General features: G+C 40.0%; 1 protein-coding gene across 3 annotated transcripts in view; it reads left to right on the forward strand.

Annotated features, from left to right (window-relative positions):
* Positions 1–23,176, forward strand: part of LOC129740396 (mushroom body large-type Kenyon cell-specific protein 1) — a 532,001-nt gene that overhangs the window by 450,616 nt on the left and 58,209 nt on the right. For all 3 annotated transcript variants that reach the window (XM_055732054.1, XM_055732053.1, XM_055732055.1), the window contains 4 exons: positions 3,203–3,934; positions 7,635–8,038; positions 8,125–8,365; positions 9,232–9,433. In XM_055732054.1, the coding sequence (XP_055588029.1) occupies positions 3,203–3,934; positions 7,635–8,038; positions 8,125–8,365; positions 9,232–9,433 (1,579 nt within the window). The remainder of the gene's footprint in view (positions 1–3,202; positions 3,935–7,634; positions 8,039–8,124; positions 8,366–9,231; positions 9,434–23,176) is intronic.

Consider the following 23,176-nt stretch of genomic DNA (forward strand, 5'->3'; position numbering starts at 1 on the left):
CGACTCAGTCTACTGCTGCATGGCAATTTTTTTAACATTTTGGTTCGACCAGAGTGAACTGGGTGCAAACATATTGCTATTAAAATTCAGTTTTCTGCTAATTGTGTAATCAGAAGTTGACCGGTATCGCCTCGACGACTTTATAAGAGTCTAAATGTGATGTTAAAATAATTGATTGAGATATCTAATGCAATGGTATGAATTGGTAGGGCTGTGAACTTTGAACTCGATTTCCTCGAAATCAAGTTTATGGCGTTCAGTTCGCTCTGGTCGAATACCGACCAAAAAAGCAGCATAAAATTTAAATTGTTTTTTAAATGCCTTGATGAATACGTGCCAGATTTCTTTTGCTGTAAGTAGTAACAGACGAATGTTCTTTTGAAAAACTTCGCTTAGAAATTATTTCCATCAAATTCAAATGTCTTGTTTGTTTCACACGATCTTTAGCACTTTTCTTCTTTCATATTTTCCTGTAGCATTTATGATCTGAGTGCTTGCTGATAAGGGTGTTTAGTTTTCTGTCCAAAGTTATATTTATTAAAACTCGACGTGACTCTAAAAATGTTTCGTAAATATGTCTATCCTATAAGTTCTTCAGTATACTTTTCAATATTGAAGATTATAATGTTACGAGTGGTTCATTGATTAATATGAAAACACACGAAAAGATTGAACTTCCCAGAGCGTTGAGGGTTGGCACAACACGGTTTTTTTACCTGAAAACTAAAAATACGCAGATACAGAAACGAATAGGTTTTCAAGTGTATGAACGATATATCGTTTATCTCACATGCTTACCATTTCCTCAAATAAAATCCTTATAAATATGAAATAAAACTTTGAAATGCTAGAATGTTTCTTGATGTTTAAAAAAAAATACTACTCGTTTTGACATTTGAGCCCTCAACATCTTCAATTTGGTCGAAGTGCCCTTTGGGCGTCGTTTGAAGCTGCAAATCGCTAATTCCTTTGTTTTTGAAATTTCTCACGCACACTTGTTGAGCGTGCACGAATAAGCAACGAAAAATAACCTCAAAAACTTCAAGTACAAAAAACGGTTAGCTGGCCCAGAAACGTAGTCATTTTTTAAGAGGTGTTTTTTTTTTCAATAAGTGAATATTGTTAGTGAAACAGCCTAGCATTATGTCACTAACACTTACAGCAGCAAATGGAACTATACAAATACGATAGGGAAAATAAACCTCAAAAAATCTCAGTACAAATATTTGACATCAGGCATTGATATGGTCGTTTACGTTTTTGGGGTTATTTTTCTCAAAATGTTAGTGAAAATTTCTAAAGTGACTATACTCTTTCAATGTATTATAGTTTAAGTATTTATAAGATTCCATCCATGATCCGCAAAGAGCTAAGCTTAATGATGAACTTAAAGACAAAATTTAATAAACTGAGGGTATTCTCGATAAATTCAATTCATTAGAAAATAATGGTTACACAAATAATTTGGAAATACTGAAAATGTTACTTTTTTAAATTACAAGGATTTTGCACATTAAATCATTCAGAAAATTCAAATCAGCTTGAAATGAAGTTGGTCTTTGATTTCTAATTTCCAGCTTTCAATTAGGCAGTCAAAAACGCTAAAAAAAACATAATTTGAAAAAAAAATTGTATAACATCGAATATAATTTCTGGGATACAAGTTAGGATTATGCTTTGTTCACATGAATTTGTAATGCCAGAATCAAGTATTATGTTTCATCGAAATTTATATTTTTCGGAACTTTCAGTACTCTGCTGATTTTCTAATGAAATTTTTGTTTTCCCATACAAAATTCCATACAAAATTATAACTTGTTGCGCTAATTCCAGACTGGATGGATAGCTTACTAGGTAAATTTTTATTGCTATAGCTGACACCAAAAACATCCAAAAAAACTTATGGGAGGCTTAAAAATATAAGAATTTCAAATTTCCATACAAAGCTTACAGCGGTCTAATAGCCGGTCGTCGATTGAAGACTCGCGTTTTACATAATTTCTATAAGTAATTTTACACTTATAACCACGTGTAAGTTTAAGCTACTCGTCATGCCCTTATTTCCCATACTTTTACAAATAAGTGTGCACGGAAAATAAAAAGTGGAGTGCACGGAAAATAAAAAAAAAAAGTAAAATTTATCGGGAAGCAGAGGTGATTCCCAAGCAACCAAAAGTCACATATTTACTTGAATGAAGGCATTGAAAATTACATATTGACTGACAAAGAGAATCAACTGCCCAATTCCCTTGAGTGAACTTTAAGTACTCATTAATGAACTTGAAAGTTGCAAAAGTGATCAATATGTACGTTGTATGTGACTTGTTTTGCCCAATTCCCATGAGTGAACTATATGTTATCATTAACGAACTTGAAAGTTGCAAAAGTGATTTGAACGTACGTTATACAGGACTTAAGTCACATAAAGGGCACAAAAGTGCTCAAAACGTGATTTAATAAGTCATATAAAGAGCACAAAAGTGCTCAAAACGGGATTTGGTAAGTCACAAAAAGTACATTGATGTGCTTTCAAAATCAAATCACCACTTCGAGATTTAGTTTCAGTTAGAACAACATCTAGGCGTGGTCTTTTGGTAGCGTGTTCGATTCTCATCTCGCAGGTCGGGGTTCGATCCCCAAGCCGGGAAAGTTTTTTTTTTTCAATAAGTAATTTGGTAATTGAGTGACCATTCTGATGCGATATATGTATAATTTTTTTCATTCATCTAGCATAAAGGTAAATTTTACCTTTTTTTAATCCACCTAGCAAAAAGGTAAATTTTACCCTTTTCGCATTCATCTAGCAATTGCAATTGCGTTAACACAACCATGCCCTTCTCCTTCGATCAATCCGGTCAGGCCCGGATTTTTCGGAAACAAACCGTGACACAACTCAAAATCAGAATCCTACCTTAAAAATTTAAAAATTTGCTTTGAACTTATGATTAAAACTGTCTCATCTTTTGTTTGAAAAAAAAAAGTTGAAAAATTAGTTTCCAAGGTTCGAGGAATTTAAAGAAAAAAATCATTAACCACTTTGCTTACTGCCTACCTTTAAGATTTTCATCTGGCGTTCACAGCAGCTTAAAGAGAAACTTTTCTCCAACGGCCAGTCAAGCTTAGCCAACCTGACCTACTGTTCTTTATATGTTTCTAACCTGTGTTCTCTCTATTTTCTTCTTTCGTCCCTGCATCCGATCAGTACGCAATGGTCACTACCAGCCGCCATCTCAGCTCAGCGAAGACGACAACGGCGGCATACTAGAATCCAAACTAGTAGCAACATCCCACAATCAACAAGTAGTATCAGCAGCAGACAAACAAGCAGACCACCACCACAACCACCCACAGCTCCACCACCTTAACCTTCACCCAACGGCAGCAGCAGCATTAATAGCGGAAACGGCTGCTGCCAACAACAAAATCAACAGCAAGCAGCAAAATCATTTCAATGAAAACGATTCGAGACCGACGGAGACGACGACAGCCAACAATAACAACAATAACAGTAGTAGCGCCTCCGCCCGCTCGCCAATTCCCTCCAGTAATAAACACAGCAGCAGCAACAGCAACAACAATGGCAGCAGTGACGTGGCGACGGCGCTTCTCAACAATCACCACCCGCACCCACTTCACCACCATCATCAGCGGAATTCCACGGAATCGATGACGGTGGCGATGGCAGCGGCGGAAGTCAAGAAAGAAGCACCCTCTTCAGCGGATCAGCGGATAGGCGGAAGCAACGAGGCGGAGACACCCGGTGATAAAACCTTGGCGATGAGGTCTTCTCCGGCGCTCTCGACCTCATCGGGAACGACGAGTGCTACGACCAGCACCAGCACCACCATGGCTCTGCTGTCCCCGGCGGAGCTCGAAGAACGGAAAGAACAGATCGTCGGCAACGAGCTGACCACCCTCAAGGAAGAGGCAATAGGTAAGATGTGGCTCCTTTGTTTACTATTTTTGCTGCCGTCAAATTTGCGCTGGAGTGGTCTCAGGTTTGTCCCTTAAGTTGATAAAAGTTAACTGTTTCTAAAAAATTTTATATGGAAACCAGATCAATTTCGAAACATACTTCACTAGGGCACAGTCTCCGAATCTCCGGTCATTCTGTTAACTGGGCGATTGTCGTGAACGAAAAGGGCGTTCGTTCGGCTATAAGGAACTTCTTTAGTTAAGGCGTGGTTTCGCTATGCAGCCAAAAATACTTATTTGGGATAACGCTCTATAGCGTATTGCTAATTTATCAGAACTCTCTTAACCCTCATCTACTTGAACATTCTTAAACTCAATCTGCAACCTTCTGTGCAAATTGGAAGCTTCCACGCGATTATTACTTCCAGCAAGATAATGATCCGAAGCATACTGCTCTCGTTGTATGTGAGCGGTTGCTTTATAATGTCCCCAATCAGCTAAAAACACTTCCTCATTCACCTGAGCTTAATCCTATCGAGCATCTGTGGTGGAAAATCAAACCTCGATTGGAAAATAGCAACCCAAAGTACAAAGCAGAGCTTAGAAAGGCAAATGAAGAAATCTTGGAAGATATTCCAGCATCTGTCACCAAAAACCTAGTGAACTCTATGCCGCGACGTTTGCAGGCAGTTCTAGATTCTGAAGTACTAAATTAGGTGGTATAAATGATTGGATTGATTTTTATTGAAGACTTACCTGTTTTTAGAGAAATTTTCAAACTGTACGCTCAATTTTGCTACCACTGAATTTGGGTTTTTTTTTATTTTCATGTGGGGAAAATTTGATTTCTTTTGTATATCAAATAAGAAAAAAATATTGATTTTTATAACAACTGAAGAATTTTTATTATTTTTGTGGGTTTTGTCTCCAATGGCTGGATTTTATGAATTGATCTTGTGTGTGCCACGTATAGCTTCTAACTTCAGCTTTCTTGGACACTAAGTGAAACGTCGATTGAGCATTCCGTTGCTGATCTGATAATGATATGATAGCATTTCCGACTACTGGCATACAACCATTCATGCGAAGCAAGAAAAAACATTTTATGGGATTTTCATTCTAATAGGCGTTTGAGCCTACTTGGTTTGGAGTCCCGGTTCTGGACTCTATTGAGATCCAAATCCAGACTGCCACACAACTGACCTGATGACTAACCAATACAACAGGTCAGTTGTGCTAGCGATTGCTCACCATCGCTTACGTAATTCTTGGCTCTGAGATACTCTCTTTTAGCGCGAGAGCAGAGGCATATTCTAGGATGCCACATTCTCCCCTTTTTAAATAATTGCTTCGTCATTATTATCGTTAATTACTTATATTATTTTTATATTGCCATGAGCAAAACTCGGCTCTTAATCTCTTACCGATGGCCATGGGCTGAAACCCGGCTTTCGATCGGTTGCCATGAGCTGAAACCCGGCTATTGATATGTTATTATTTTATTTTATTTGTTTTTCTCACGATGGCCATGGGCTGAAACCCGGCTCACTATCGAATCAGTATTTGAATAGTTTTTATTTTAATTTAAAATAACTACACTTACTGCATTCTAAAATTAAAAACACTCTCTAACCCATTCAGACATACAGGGCTTACCCTGCTGGAGATTTAATCTCAAATATAAAACACATTTGCCTCACAGGGCAGTCAAATACCACTTTGCTCTACAGGGCCGTCGAATCCCTCTTTGCCCTAATGGGCGATCGAAATACCTCTCATGCCCTAACGGGTGATCGAATACCTCTTGTGCCCTAACGGGCGGTCGGATCCCTCATTGCGTAAAGGATTTGTATGACCAGCGCTGGGTTTCCCTCAAGCATTGGCTCATTCCTTCCTGAGGGGAAATTCAAAAACACTAGCATGGATCGCCAATGTGGAGCCCCGGTTCTCCTGATGACTACCTAGATACAATACAGGTCAGTTGTGCTAGCGATTGCTCACGATCGCTTACGTACTTCTTGGCCCTCAGATTCTCTCTTTTAGCGTGAGAGCAGAGGCATATTGTAGGATGCCACACTTAGTTGAATAATTCTACTGAATCAAAGCTTTCGAAAGATTCCCTATGAATCATCAACCACGGTATAAGAAAAAAATCAGATACCGGTATTTTAACAGCAACTTACTATCTACTAGATAGTAAGTTACTATCGAAATTCTGGTTTCTGAACTTATCTTATACCGTGGTTGAATAAAAAATAATCTTTCGATTGCTTTGATTCAGAAGGGATTTTCACCTTATTGGATTATTTATTCTAGAAACAAGAAAAGAAAAAAAATCTCTCGTCAATACATATAGGGGAGAATGAGGATACTTGATCCCTGGGGATACTTGATTCCTTAGCTATATCTCCAAACTGGAATGTCGTAAAAAGATCAAATGTTCTAGGAAAATGTGCCAAATGGAACAAAACAGCAATGGTTGAAGCTCAAAAAATTTTAACAAAATAAGTTTTTGGGTAATTGAACTTTGTTTGAAAAATGTCACAAAATATGACTTGAAGATCTTTTTTCATCATTTTTTTTTACAAAAATATTTATTCCAATACATCAATCTTTCGAGTGTAAAATGAACTTCAAAAGCGCTTGAAAACTCCCAACTTTTTTCAGAAAAAGTTTTCTAAAATGTTGATTTTGGGTACAATTGATCCCTTATATTTGGGTACAAATGATCCCGGTATATTCTTCTTCTCAGTGGATTAAGGTCATTGCTGATTACGAGATTACTCATATTTATCCAATAACTAATATTCATCCATCAATTATCTGAAGAAAAGGGCTAAAATAATTGATTTTCTCTTTTTTATAAAAATTACGCCCGTAAGTATGCAATGTCATAAGGGTTGAGATTAAGCTTTAGAATTTTTTTTTCTCACAATTATAGATTGTTGAATGAGAACAAACATGATCAAAAAAGTCATTTAACATTCTATCTTGTGGTTTTGTTTGATTTTTTTTCCATGGATTAGGGCTTCCTGGATAAAGGATCAAGTATACCTTAGCTTAAAAAATATCGCAATTTTTTTACTCCCACGAAAATGCATCTAGTTCATCTACGGGTTCAAGTATCGTTCTAATTTTAGGAGCATAGAAACTTGAAGTTACACGCTGCCAGAAAATGTAAAAGAGTGCGAGTTGCTAAATTTTTCCAAAAAGATATGGTGAAAATAAGAAAAGGGGATCAAGTATCCCCACTCTCCCCTACTCTGAAAGTATTGCATCATCTACCTTAAAACTTACTACCGAAATGGGCATAGCGACGAACGTGTTAACACGATCGTCGCAACGCTCATATTGGTAGTTTTACTAGCCGGGCCCAAAGAAATTCTCTGAGCGAGAAAATAAAGAAGAAGAACTCAAAACTTTGCAACGTGTGGCTAAACTGAACTGACTTGAGTAAGAGAGCGTCACACGTTTTTGATGTGACGGGGCCTCCCAGGAATACACCTGTCACCCGAATATGGGGCCCATGGCAACGAACGTGTTAAGAACATTATTGTACTGTACTCCATGCCGCAATCGTCACGATGGGGTCAATCGTAAAACGCATTAGCTAAGCTTTATCAGCTTATTGATGAATTATGAGACTACCCGGCGCAAAACCTTACGGTAAATTAAAAATAAAACTCATATCAAAGCCAAACCTCATTTAATCCCAACAGAAAATCAAAATTTATCGGAACAAGGTAAACTAATCAAGCAGGAAAACTGCAACAATCTGCTAAGCAACAAACTCATCATCAACAACAACAACAGCAGCAGTGCTAATAACAATAACAATAATAGTATTTCGAACGATAATCCGGCGGCCACGACAACAACGGCGGCGACTGCTTCCGAAAATGGAGCCGCCCAGAGTGTTTTGAGCAAGCGGCTGCAGCAGGAACAGCCGCCTACGCCCGTCGATTGGAAGGCACAGGATAAGTGTTACTTCTGCGTCGACGGCAAACTGCTGGTGGTGAACGAAGCCGGCGAACTAGTCCCGGAAACGGACAGCGCGGCCGCCGAAGCTGCCACCCTGGCCGGCAACCGGCAGCTCCTGCGAAAGATGGAACTCGGACGGGAGGTGAGGCTCGATCATATCCTTTTTTTTAAAGCTTTTTTAATATCTAACATACGTTTTTCTTTCAACCTTTTTCTCCCAAAACACAGTCCCTCAACGATAGTGACAGCGATTCCAGTGACAGCAGTGAACCGGACCTGCGCGCCCTCCTGGGCCGGGCCGACTCTGCCTCGCGGAAATCGCTAGCGGCGCTACTGGCCAGAAGTGCGACCTCTGGCGGTGACGGCGGCGGCGGTGCCGATGGTTCTCTGCAGTCGTCGCTGGCGGCGCAGTTTGCAGCCGTCGCCTCACTGCAGGGCATCCAACCGGGCCTGGCACAGTTCTACGGACGTAAGTTTACGTCCTTTTTCACATATTCTATATAATAGCATTCGATCGAGGAACCCAGATCCGAGATTCGATCTCAGATTCAGATTTCAGATTCAGATTTCAGATTCAGATTTCAGATTCAGATTTCAGATTCAGATTTCAGATTCAGATTTCAGATTCAGATTTCAGATTCAGATTTCAGATTCAGATTTCAGATTCAGATTTCAGATTCAGATTTCAGATTCAGATTTCAGATTCAGATTTCAGATTCAGATTTCAGATTCAGATTTCAGATTCAGATTTCAGATTCAGATTTTAGATTCAGATTTCAGATTCAGATTTCAGATTCAGATTTCAGATTCAGATTTCAGATTCAGATTTCAGATTCAGATTTCAGATTCAGATTCAGATTTCAGATTCAGATTTCAGATTCAGATTTCAGATTCAGATTTCAGATTCAGATTTCAGATTCAGATTTCAGATTTCAGATTCAGATTTCAGATTCAGATTTCAAATTCAATTTTAGATTGAGCAGTAAAAATTTCTTTTGGCTTTTTATCCGTACTTTGTTCTGCTAATCAGGTGACGTGACTTGTCACATTTCACTTCGTATTCTTCACTTCTATGAGAACTCCAAACACTAATCGCAGCTCATCTGAACTGACATTTCGTTCCTGGAGCGCTAAAAAAAAGTCAGAAATAATTAGAATTTATTGATGTAAAGTTTGTAAAAATCTGTTAAGTAGTTAATGAGATACAAAAAGTAAGCTCTGGTGTTCCCTGTTTTTTCGGCCTTGGGCCTTGGTGTAACTTTAACAGATTCAAGTTTTTCCAATGGAAACTGGAATTATCAACAATCTTCCTTCGATTTGCTCCCGTGTTCACAGCACTCTGGTACCAGCAGCTGCAACAACAGCTGTCCCCTTCCGGCGGGGCCAACGAAGCTTCTGGTGACGGTGAGAAGCCGGAACGTGGCGGCGGCAAGTCGGGTGGAACCGGCGGAGATGGACCGCTGGACCTCAGTGCCAAACCCGGCACATCCGGTCTGAATCCGCTGATGAGCATGATGGACCCGAAGCACATCTACAAGTAAGTGATGGATTTTTTTTTGTTTTCTTCTTTATTTCCTGGATGATGGATGGAGGCCATCGTCTATTAGGTGCGGTACTCGGTATGGTTGTTGGTTGTTGTATTTTCGTTCGTTCGTTTCGGCTAGATAACGATCCGTACGATTCGATTCGTCCATGTTTAATTACCTTCGAATTGAAGTTGAGCGCCATCGTCGAGGTGCAATTAAGACCAAGCGGGTGCCGGATTTTGAGAGCCCGGGGATCCCGTAATCGATCCGGCGACGACGAAAATGACGATGACAGTGATTGCCGGCCGAAGATAAGAACCTTCACCGGAAGAAGGCGGACCCACGTAAACGTTCCTCGGAGCTCGGTGTTGATAATTGAATTTTTTTCACCAACAAACCTTGGGCCAGATGGTGGTCAGGGAAAACGATTCCGGGTGACGGGGGAGTGAAGGAAGCGAAATTCGATAGTCTGGATAGTTTGAAATTGATTGCACAATCTCGTTGTCAGCGTCGCAGTTCGGTAGAGGGGAATGAGATAATGAAAAGAACTACCTCGATTGTTTCTATGGTTTTTTTTTTGTTTTCCGCCGGACACAAAAGGACCTGGAGAAGCTAGAGAAACTAGAGCTTTCGCTTGGTGGAAAAAAACGTACTATCCCAGGTATTGGAACCGCTCTTGATTTTATGGCAGTCTAGCTCCGAAGGAAAGCATATCGATTGATTGATTCTGATTTTCCTTGGAACTGCTTCGCCCAGAATACGCAACGAACTCTAGCCATCCTTTCAGCGGGCTGTTTCCTGAGGAAACTAGCTAGAAGTCTTCTTTTGTTTTCGGCCCATCCGGGAATTGGAATGGGATGTCCATCTTCACCCTCGACCCCCAATTCCACCAAGATGATAATAAACCACCTCGCCGCCGAGTTGTCCATTTTCTTCCATCTCGTTTCACTCTCGCAAACAAACGGTAGCCATCGCAAGAAGGGTATTATACCCTGCACATGGCGACCCTGCCACCCCTACTCATTTTATTGCTACGTTTCGCGACTCGTTATTCATTTCTACCGTCCGTCGTTGATGAGCCATATTAACTAGAACTAGGGGTTGGAAAGTGGCCTACACACAGAAAACCGGAACTTCACCATTTTCCCTCCCAGAGAAGAGTGGGGGCGGCTCGCAAGAGTAGACACGCGGCGGCAGGTCTTGTTATCGATGTATAAATTTTTAATTAGTAATTTGAGTACTGGAGCTTTTGTTGGCTCCGTGTGCCAGGGTTTTTTTTCCAATCCTCTCTCAAACAATAAAATGTGTATCCTTTAGCGATCGTCCTGTTGGCCGGGCGCTCCCTTTAACATTCTTGCTTTCAACAATAATAATGGCTCTTCGATTGCAACAACCAATTGCTAGGTGGCTGAGTAATTAAAAGTTTGTAAGTTGTCGGTACGTTATACCATCGGCAGAAAATGTGTCCTTAATTAGGCTACTGCTAGCTGCCGAAGATACTATAGCTTTCTTAACTAAGAGTGAACTCAGAAAGGGGTTTCCTGGAGTTTTTAATTCAAACATATGTACTTCGTACATTTTGGTCCTTCGAGCCGGATTTTCCATGATCACATCATATGGCGTCAAGCGGTGTGAGCTCTCGCACGGCTGTGTTACATTTTCATGTTTATACAGAGCCTTTTGTGGAAATTTACATCAGCCTTCCGCGAGATGGTGCTTCAGAATTTCTAAACCATCATGTTTTATAGAGAAAACTTATTCGGCTTTCAAATTACTACGGACAACAAAGTCCATTCGTTGCTTTGTGAGCCGTTCGTGAGGCTTGTTGAAAAAAGAACCTGCTGGAACCGAAATGAGGACGTATTCAGTATTCAGCACGGCTTGACGAGACGCCGTAGAACTAGTTCCCAAAACGTAAATCGCTCAATCTTCAATTCATCAGGGTATTCGACTGATCATCACCAGCGAAGTTCGGCCATTACGAGTGATTTCGTCACAGGACTTCAACGATGTAAGTTTCTGTCGCTTTCTGGCGGCTATCAGTTCGTCGGCTTGGTTCTTAATTTTTCTAGAAACCAAAATCTGTCGTTCCGCTTTTATGAGCTGTATGCTGTTCAGTGAAAAGATTATCGTTATAAAACACGATATTCTCGTTAGCAGCGCCTTCGTTCTTTTAACCCATTTATGTTTTTGTCTCACCGGAAGATCTTGAACCCTTTGGATCTTGTTAGGCTTGGTCTGAAGGTCATCTTTCAGGATACGGCGGAGACTTGGATCCGATACGTAAGGATCTTCCGCAAATTTAGAGTTTCTTCGTCTAAGTTGTCTCTAAAAACGCTTCTTGACTTCACCATGGCAGGTGTCGCCACTGTAGTCTGACTTACCCTACCATTTGGGACTTACTGATTATGCGTCATAAGAAGAAATTCTTGTCACGCGCGCAGAATTTTAAACGCCGTTCCTCTTGCGTGAAGGCCGTTCTGAAAACCGAAAAGCGTGCACCGAAAACAAAGTAGGCACATAATTCTAGACACATAAAGGGTGCCCACGATGAAATTGCCACACACAAAATTGATTCGCAAAATTCGAGTTTTCATCCGATTGCCATCAAATTTTCAGGGATTGAAAAATAACTATTTAACTTCATTTTACTATTTTACTCGTATTTTATTTACAGTCCATACGTAAATGCCCGCACCTTGGTCTTAACACCGGCCATAAGATTCTGCACAACCTGTAAATCAACTGTTTTAAGCATGTAAACCCATACTTTCTCTAGTTCCTCGACTGTCTTCACTACCTTAGGTCGTTTAAGAAGGTGCTGCTTCATAATCGCCCAGTACTCTGGGCGGCGTACTGGGCGGAGCTCTGGGGTGTTGGGAGGGTTGAGCATTTTTGGCATGAAATTGACCTTATTGTCCGCATACCACTTCAACACGTCCTTGGAGTAGTGGCATGAGGCCAAAAGTTTGTTGGGACGTTGTGGGCCTTCAGGTGAGGAAGCAGCCGCTCTCTTTCTTTTATGTACACCTGTCCGTTCATCGTGTCCTGGGTCACGAGAGGTGCACTCCGCTTCCCGCACGTGCAGATGGCTTGCCAAACCAGGAATTCGGGCATTATCTAAGTGCGGACAAGCTCCGGAGCGCTGAACTTATCCTTGGCCGTGAAAAACAGGTTGCCGGGGATCTGTTTAAAGTCGGCCTTCACATATGTTTCGTCGTCGATATGTTCGTCAGCATGTTGAGGTACAACTTCCTGTCACGGATTTTGGCGGACTTGTTCTGTTTCTCGTCGCGATTACTGACTTTTTGTACCTTGAACGCTCGAAGCCCAGTCTTAGTTTTGGCATTTTGGACAAAACTTCGGCTTGGGTGCAGCTTCTTAGCTACATCCCGAACGGAGGCGTTCGGGTTTCGGTTGAAGGCCCCAACTACGCGATTGTGATTTTTGGTGTTGTACGGAATACTTTTCCCTTCACTTCTGGGCTTCCGATCGGTGGTCAATTGTTCCTCGATCCGCTTAATCACTCGTGACACCGTGGAATTCGTGATTCCCAACGTTTTAGCGATGAAACGATGCGAGAGATCCTTGTTCTCGTGATGAATGCGCAAGATTTTATCGCGCACGAGCTGTTGCAGGATGTAAACAATGCACTATGAACTAAATCCACTCAAATTTTCATTAAAATCTACCTAACGGTTAAAAAGTTAGAGCAATTCCAACGTGGGTTCCCTATATGCCTATAAATAGGGGTTTCGGTTTATTTATAAAAAAAAAGAACGATTATAGGATTTATGATACATTCAAGTTAAACACATTTGAGTCGTTTGGCTACTAACACTGTAAGAGTTAGTACCAAACCGATAGAATAGGTTTGAAAAAAAAACTGATGCCATCAGCTATCGTGAAAATCCACTGGTCAAAAACTTCCTCTCTGGTTGGCTGGCGAACGCTTGAGAGAAATAATCTGAACTGTCAAATCGGAATTCTATGTATATAGTTACATAGACTTCAAATTTTATTAAAAAAAAGTCTGGCAAAAATTGAACAAAACAAGCACACACATTCCACCGGGCCGCCTGCAGCTCCCAAGGTAAACTCGACCAGCATACAATCGGAGAAGAGAAGATAAAGCGCTGTCTGTCAAAATCGACTGTTTCCTTCCTCCGGCAGCTGCACAAACTTCGGCCCCAACAGCGCCAGAAAGCTTTTCACAGCCGCATGCATGATGACACAGCCCGTCCCGAACCTACCGCACTCGAAAATATGTTCGCCTGGGTTCCGTCTGGCTGAGCGGGTTCCTCAGGACAGCAAAAAAAACACAAGAAGTCGACTCAGCAAAAACGTGATTTTTCATTAATTTTCACGTTCTCTTTTCTTGGCTTTGACTGAAGATTTTTTGCTTCCATCGTTGTAGGTTTCTGTATACCTACCTTCACAGCCATATAGGTGTGCTCCAAAGAAAAGAACCTACAAAACTCGTTTCGTTTCGTTCTTTGGGAGGAAGGTGCCGGCCATCATCATCCGACGACGGCTTGACGAGTTTCTTTTCAATTTTTTTGTGAGGCCCGCCTTCTTTGGGCAACGTCCGCTCTCTCTTCGTATCCAGCATGGGCTACCGAAGTTTGTCTATTTCCTCCCATTTGTATTGCTCTCAAGGACTTGTTCGACCGTTCAAGGGTAGCCGACAGCTTTTGGGACGAAATTTGGAAATCAGTTGGCTGTTCAATTTTCTTAAATATTTCTCTTCGCAAAATTAGGATCACAAACTTACATAATTTCGTATCTAAAACGGAAAAAGTTTCCCAAAAGAGATGTCCAGAAAAAAAACTGTCGTTTACCCTTAGCCGGATGAAATAACCAAAAAAGCAATACTGGAGATGAAGAAATAGCGCACATTTTTTTAAGCTCCCCAAGAACTTACGGTGGTAATCATGAACTCTATACCTCTGGAAGGGGAACACCAGGTTTCGGGTTGAGCCATCCGAGAGTGCCACTCTCCAACCAACAGCCCATAACACCGGAGAGCAGGGGTCGGCAACCTGCTGTTCTAAGATTCCAACAGCCATTTAATGAAATCATGAGCCCACTGGAGAGTCTAGCTGAATTACAAGATTTTGACACTTTAAGGCTCAATACAAATCATTGCTGTGTACCTCCGGAGTCAGCTTTCTTGAACCATTTTTTCTACATTTTTGGTATATGAGTCGTGTCCTGAGTGTTCTTTTTTTCATTTTTCTTGAAGCATTTGCTTGATTATTGCCTAAAATGGGTTACCGACCCTTGCCCTAGAACGATGGGCGATGGATGCCTTGTTGGTATGTTTACATAGCTATTTGTATTGTGCCGGTACACACCGGTAGCCAATCTGTGGAACGACCGGCGCGCATTTGGGCACGAATGGAGCAAAGAAGGTGAGGAAACTTGGGTGCAAAAATTTTTCGCCTGCCAGAAAATAAGTGCCACTTCTGTCATTCTGCAGGGCGCGCGGGCCTACCGTGTCGTCGTGCAGGCTCTACGGCTTTCTTCGGAGACCATACAGCGTCCTTACCAGTGTGAGTGCCACTCCATCATCCACTTCTGGAGCTACCTCCCCGTAGTCTAGCCTCAACCCCAGTCTTTCTGCGACCACCCCACATACCCATGTGTGGGGAATAAGCGTTTGCTGACGCTTGAATAGTGACTTCGGCAGACGACGGCCATGAATTTTGTAATTCCGGCCCGGCTCGAGTACGTCTGTGGGCGGTTACGTAAGGGGTAGAGAGGGCGTGGGAGTGATTTTTTGAAGGATTCTTTTTCCACGACACTTGTCCTAATTCCTGGTTCCATTCAGGGGTTTTCCGGAAATTCCGAAGGTTCTTTCCCACGCGTTGCCTCCGCGGGCACAAAGGAGTGCCGTTCTTAGCGCTGTCATTGATGGATGGGATATGCACTTTTCTTTCTTGCTCGCTTTCGTATATGTATACGTGTGTGTGTGTGTGTGTGTGTGTGTGTGTGTGTGTGTGTGTGTGTGTGTGTGTGTGTGTGTGTGTGTGTGTGTCTCGTTTGACCATGTGTGCTGGCTGGAAAGACGATGTTTTTCGCGGATTTTGGTCTTGGGACCCTGATGACGAGATAGTTTGCAGGCCACTTGAAAATTCAGAATTGTTCGAAACAAAAGTGCTCTCAAGCTGCCAGCTTCGGTGCGATAGTTGGCCATTATTCCCGGAGGCGAAATAGGTAGTCCAGAGTATCTTGAACAAGTAGATACTACAAGCCAAAATCTATCTTGTTGTGATATTTTTTTTTTTCAGAAAACTGGAAAAAAGATCTTATTAATGTCTATCATCGACTAACGTAGCATACGAAGTACAATGAAGATTGATAATTTTGGCATTTGTAAGATACAAGCCGTTCAACCAAACCCCCCTCCTCTCCCCCCTTGTACGCTCAAGTAATGTAGCAACACGCCAACTGATCGATCTTTTCAATGAAACTTAAAAGGTTTCAATTCGGATCGTCATCATTCGATTTAAGATAATAGCCTTGCAATTCTCACTGTTCTATAGCTGAGCTAAGATTCAGCCCAAGTATTATCTAGCCGTGACAAGTCGGGTAGATCCTTTTTACATAGTCGCCAAGTCCAGCTTTCTGAAGCCTCGACCACGATCGTCACAGCTTGGGCCCATATTCGGGTATCCCCGGGATTTGGGATTTGATGTTTTTTCGAACGATCACAAACACACACAAGAACTCAATAAAACTTGATATTTCCTCGAAGAGATTCCGTTTACTTAACTCTAAGCGTACATCTTTCGGAGATATTATCAGTAGCATCTCATAAATGCTAAAACCACCAACTCTCAGAAAGTGTTATATGTATGGCGTGACCCGGCTCCGATTTCATGACCGTTGGCTTATTTAGAAGACTTGAAAGCTATCCTCTATGCCACGAACTGCGGATTTAACGTTCTCTGTCTTACCAGACATAGGCACTGTCTTCACCGGGGATCCAGTTTTAAAGTCTGCTTCATTTAATATTGGAACAAATTCTTTTGCTCATTGTGGCGCTCCTAGTGGACGGGTTTGGAAACTTTTTTCACCCACGTGTCGGGAAATTTATTACCTTTCACCATGTATTTATGTCATAACACCAAACGATAGCATTTTGTAAACAACCGCCATGGAAGCCGAACGGAGAGATCAAATTGTGCACAGTTTTCTTGAAAATCCATTGTTGTCGGCATCGAAGCTAGCTAAACAGCTTAAAATGCCCAGAAATACCGTATGGCGTGTTATCAAGCAGTACAAGGAAACATTGACGACGGCTCGGAAGCCGCATTCGAAGCGTCGGAGTGGAACTGTCGACCGGAAACTGCGTGGAAAAGTCATCAAGGCCGTCGAGAGGAATCCCAATCTTTCAGACCGCGATTTGGCCAAAAAGTTCCAGGCCGCTCACAGTACGGTGCGACGAATTCGTCTCCGTGAAGGAATAAGGTCATTCCGAGCCAGCAAACAGCCAAATCGGACGCTGAAGCAGAACAATGTGGCCAGAATCCGTGCTCGAAAGCTGTACGACCAAGCGCTGACCAATTTCGACGGATGTAAAGTCTGCTTCATTTAATATTGGAACACAAACAATTGCGTGTAGTTCAGTCATTTATTAACGAATTCATAATTTGTTTTTCATACAAATGTAGCATTTTCTTTACTCTTTCATGAAAAAAAAATTAAAAAAATTAAAGAAATTCTCGTACTCGTACTCGTAAGAAAACTGTGCACAATTTGATCTCTCCGTTCGGCTTCCATGGAGGTTGTTTACAAAATGCTATCGTTTGGTGTTATGACATAAATACATGGTGAAAGGTAATGAATTTCCCGACACGTGGGTGGAAAAAGTTTCCAAATCCGTCCACTAGGAGCGCCACAATGAGCAAAAGAATTTGTTCCAATATTAAATGAAGCAGACTTTAACAGTTCTTATGGCCCGTTTGAGATGCAGAGTGCTTTTCGGTCGACAATTGCTCTTGTTAAGGTCTTTTGGAGGTATTTGGAGGATCAGACCGATGAAAAATTTGGAATACCTGGAGAAACTGGTACGTCCATTTTACCCGACCTTGAAGTCACTGATCACGCTGACATGGCACTTAGAACAAAAATTCAACCATTTTTGACGTAGAATTACGTCCTACGGCAACACTATAGGGGTACAAATTGAAATTCGCGAACGGATCTCGCGTCATGAAAATAGCCTCTTTAACGGACATCTCTTCCATTAATTGGCAAGTTGTGTTTAAACATTTCAGAGTTGCGGATGTGTGTTACCGAAATTGCTTGCGCGGCTTGTGCTGCTCGCCCAGCCAAGAGCACGAGTCCAAAGGCGGCTCTCACGGAGATAAGGAACCTGGTGCTGGCAGCCATCACGACAAGACGTTGTAGAAGCGCAACGAGTCGTCTCTCCGTATGGCGATTTTTCAGGATTTTAACCATGATTATGATTTCCATCTAGAAAGCTTTCAAACCAGCAAATCTGCCCCGGTGAAAGCAACTTAGTGGTGCGGTACGCATGAAGTCTCGACTATAGGGGAACATGTCCTATTATGCGCCACCTAAGCGAATCGCTGATTTTCTTTGTATTCCACGTACAAATTGTGTTAAAAATGGGAGTAATCGTTGAAGAAAAGTGTTTTCTACAAATGCCTATGATTTTTTATTACTCAAGTTGCTTTAGTTGCTTCAAAAACTTGATTTTTAAAAACTATATTCAACGCCTCAGAACAAAACTGTGTTGCAAATACGCGCCACTGTGTATTCAATACGCGCCTAGCAGCCGAACACTCCCGAGAGCAGCCAAAGACCGAAAACACACCAATACTTACAGACACTTTGACTAGAAAAGAAAATCAATATGGACTAATCAAAATTTTAAAAAAATGTAAAATAGACTATTTGGGCTGAATTAGCGCTTAAAATATGGTTTTAGACTTTATGTTCATTTTCAATAAAAATTGGCCTTTTTGAAAAATTAATGCTATTTTCAGCCTACTACGATTGGCGCGTTATAACGAGTGCATGGGCCGTGATAGAACATACCCATAAAAAGCATACCCTAGCGAATTCAGTATGATTTTATAGCATAAAATCATAGTTTAGATTCTCTTCTATCGATGTATCACAAAATATTGTCTTATTCTTTCTCTGCTTGGTGACACCTTATTGAAAGTGTTTTAAAATTAAGATCGAAATGAAGAAAAACCTAAATTGTGAAATTATCACGACACAGGGACATTTTAAGGAAAAAATCATACTTGCCATGACCAATCATGGCATTTAAAACAAATTGGTAATATTTTGCAGGCTAAAAATGTTTCAGATTCTTCAAAAAAGGTTGGCGCGTATTAGCCACATAGGGCGTTATATGAACTTTTTCCCTACCTACACTTCTGGCTTAAAAATTGGAATCACCCCTTCAAAACATGAATCAGCCATCTTATGAAACATTGCATATCTTTTCTTCTCATGTATTTTTCAAAAAGTATATATTCTGCTCAACAGATCCTCAATAACCCGTAAGATTGCAGAATTATGATAAAAAAATCCCAGGTATTTTTAGGTTAGCCATTAGGGTAAAAATAATCGGATAATAATCAATCTTTAGTTGAAGTTTTCATGAAACATGGCTAGAATCAATTTAACTAAATATCAAACAAATAAACTTAACAGATTAGCGATACGCTTTTTGATAACAGAGATACAGATGAAATAAAATTACAAGCTTTTGAAGACCGATCTCAAACTTTTGGGTGATACACCATACTGCAGGGTGATCCCAAATTTTTGATCGATAACTTCGGTAGCTATTGAATAATTTGAAGAGCAAGCCAATTTATTGCTCAAATTTGACTTTTTTTTTATATAAGAGTGTTTTCATGTTACAGAAGGGGTGATCAAAAACTTTTGGCCGGCATTATACTTTCAACACTGACCACACTGACTGGACACTCGATTTCGTATTCTGGATAATTTTTCCAACAGTACGCAATATCGATTCCAGAGTGCGCATCGATCGATTTGAAGAAATGCTATCCCGGTTAGGAAATGCCACCCAACTTTAAAAAAAAGTGCACGCTCTTTTTTTTTAACTCAAAATTAAGTATGACCGAGGTTCAAAACATAGTTCGATTCTATGAACTTAAAGTAAGGTACCCTTTTTCCTCCTTGCGATGGATCAAAACGGAGTTCGAACTGCGAACTCAAAATTGATCCCTTTTTTTCCTTCGGCGAGGGATCAAAGCTGAGTTCGACCTTATGACCTAAAAATTGAACTCTCTTTGTTGGACTGAAAACACTTAGCGAGTTCAGTCCGAACCGGAACAGCAACCAACGAACACGTCGCAAAATTTTGTCGTTCCGGAACAATTCCCGGAAGACTATGAAGGAACTTCATAATGAAATGCATGTTCACCGTGTCAGCGTAAAATTCTGTCCGTCATTGCCATCATATGGTGAGTGGCTTGGAATGTCCGGAAACTTCCGGATGTTGTTTACTTCCCGTGGGAAGTAACATCCGGAAGTTTTCTTTGACCGGCAGTGTCAAAACTTTCCACCGCTCTGTGATGGCAATGCAATGTACCGGAACAGCAACATCCGGGTACAACAAATTTTAATCATCCTTTAATTCCCTGAAAATAAGCTACCCTCGAAAAAAAAGGTTAAATTCGAGTTCGGCTGCCGAACTTAGTATTGAGTATGCCTATAAGAACTTAGTTTTGTTATTGCCCAGTCAAACTCAAAGTTGAGGGCGGCCACTGAACTGCTGTTTTGAACCAAAACTACTTAATTTTGAGTTTAAAAAAAAGAGCGTGTGGCAATTTCTACGATAAAATCGGGCTAAACAGGTACATTTTTCCTATAGGGTATTTTTTGTTACATTTTTCAGGTTCGCCACCTGCCGTCGGTATTGCGAATCTACAAAATCTGACAAAAAAAATTAGACAGAAAATCGTTGAATTTTTGTTCTAAGTGTCATGTCAGTGTGATCAGTGGTTTCACTGCATCTGTCCACATATATTTATATTTTGAACTTCCTAACACTTGGTGGAATTTTCTGCATTGGGAACCAAAATTGATTTTACTGCCCAATCTTCCGCATATAAATCCAGCCAGGATAAAAAAAACTCCCTCCCCACAGCATCGGAAATATCTCATGACTCGCTCATGACTCTCCCCTAGTACTCTTAAAAAAAAACCAGGAACCACTTCGGCAACTTTCACCGGTCACTTATTCGAACATTTCACATTAGTTTTTCTGGAATTCTTAGTTCAATCAAAATTTCACCAAAATTGCCGATGGAAAAAAAGAAAAACGCGTGCGTCGCCAAAAAGTCATGGCAACTCTGAAATTTTAAACGTTATGCGGATTTAAACTTAAAATAAATAATAATTTAATCATATTATAAAAATAATGTTATAAATAATTAATAAGCTTTAGTGAAAACATCTTCTAAATGTGACAAAAGTCACCTTCGAAAACAATAATTCGAAATGGAAATTAAATGCTCAAGACACAGAATCATGAATCTAAAATAAGATAAGATTGAAAATATAGAAATATTCATGTTTCGAGAATGAAATTCGTTATTCAACTATGAGAGCGTTTTTATGATAAAAATAATTTGAGAATGGTCATTTAGAAAATGATACATTGAATTCAGAGTATTTTTTCAGTAAGAGGAGGATAATTTAAAAACAAAAGTACATCAGAATAAAAAGTAAGAAATTTAGACAAAATCAGTTGGAAAAGTTTCAATATGAATTCCAAACCTTAGATTTAAACTGGAATAAAAATTCAAAAGCGGAACTCACTTTACAGTTAACTTTTTTTCAAAATTGAAAAGGGTGTAGAGTGTTTAAATCAACGCAAATTTCAATAATGATCGACAAAACGCTTACGTTCATAAAATATTTCGAAAATTTTCAAAATTTTGTCAATTTCTTGATAATGGATGAGAAACCCCCCCTCCCCTTTTCCGGATTGGGAGGGGTTTGAAAATGCAATAGAATCCATTCCCGGTCGTGAAAACGGCTTCACACAAAATTTTACGTTTATCTGTTCAATAGTTTCCGAAAATAGTTCGAATGGTGTCAATTTTTTTATAATTTAGTATGAGAGCTTCCCTTCTTTGGATTCGGAGGGGTTAAGAATGATTAAAGAAACCATTCTCGGTCTTGAAAACGACTACGAAAAATAATTTCACGTTAATTGGATCAGTAGTTTCCAAAACTTGTTCGAATTGATTCATATTTTTTTTAATTTTGTATGGGAGCTCTAACACCCCCCCGCCTCCTTTAAGTTGGAACGGTTTGAAATAATTTTAGAAACCATCTCCAACCCCATAAACTCTTACGAACCAAATTTCACGTTGATTGGTTTATTAATTTTCAAGTCTATAGGGAACAGACAGACAAACAGACATAACCCCCCTGAGTGCCTTCATTATTCAAATGGATAGAGTCTATGAATACAACATTTCAAATAATTAGATCAAAACCTGTTTGCCAAATCAATAAACCATGATGAGATGTTAAAACGCTTATATTTATCAAGTTTTGCAAAAAGTTGTTCGAAAATCGTTCGAATTTGATAATATTTTTGAAAATTTAGTATAGGAGCCCTCTTTACAAAAACGGTAAACGTAAAGAAATCCTTGAATGATCTCATGACGTCAAGAATTTTATTATATGCAAAATTTAATCAAAATATTTTGAAAATGCTTAGTGTTCTTACAAATTTTTAATGAACTTGTAAGAACCCCCCCCCCCCCCTTTTCTACAAAAATATTTGTAAATTCAATTATTAGTCCAAAATTATCAAAACCTGTCCACCACCATAATAAATCATGTAATTATGTCAAAATACGTTTTTGTGGGAAATTCGATGAAAATTACTGATAAATTGTGTCATATTTAATGTAAACTTTGTATGGGAGCCCTCCCCCCCTTGAATCGGAGGTGGTCGTAACTATCATAGAAACCATCTCCGACCCCAAAAGATACCATCCTCTGATACCAACTTTGACGATGATCGGTTCAGTATCCGATCAATCCGATGTAAATCAACAAAGGGTCCTGAAAGTGTTGATACTCCTAGGCAAATATATTCCCATTATCAGATTTGTGCAAAACATCGTATTTTTAAAAACATTGAAAGTGTCCATCTTACCCGACTTTCCCTTACACTCAAAAGAAAAGCATAGTAAAACTACTATATTTTTCGGTTGCTTTAAATAAACAACACGCTACCATATTTTTGAGTCAAATATGTTATGTTGTTTAAGATTCCTTATGCGTATTTATTTTACCATGTGCTGAATTTGGCTGTGCATAGTAAATCCGACTGCGTTTTAGTAAAGTAAAATTGTCAACGAAAGGATAAGGATAAACAGGTTTGAAAAAGTTTCGATAGGTACACGGAGAAAAAAAATGTGGCCGAATTTGAACCCTTCTCATTTATGATTCCCTGATATCTAAATTCTATTATGAATATGATAATGTCTTATTGTATAACTGTGAAACCAGTTATGTAACAAGACATTGGAAGAAGACTGTGCAAAATCAATTTGTCGAAACTTTATTTGATATTTTCGTATAAAATAACATTTTTGCGGTTCTATACGGCGCAATAAAATAAAGCTACAATTTGAAGCTACTATATAAAACGATTCAACAATTTCATAGACACAACATTAACTTTTTTTTTGTTTTCGAAAACACCT

Source organism: Uranotaenia lowii, chromosome 1 (assembly GCF_029784155.1).
Source record: "Uranotaenia lowii strain MFRU-FL chromosome 1, ASM2978415v1, whole genome shotgun sequence".
Classification (NCBI taxonomy): domain Eukaryota; kingdom Metazoa; phylum Arthropoda; class Insecta; order Diptera; family Culicidae; genus Uranotaenia; species Uranotaenia lowii.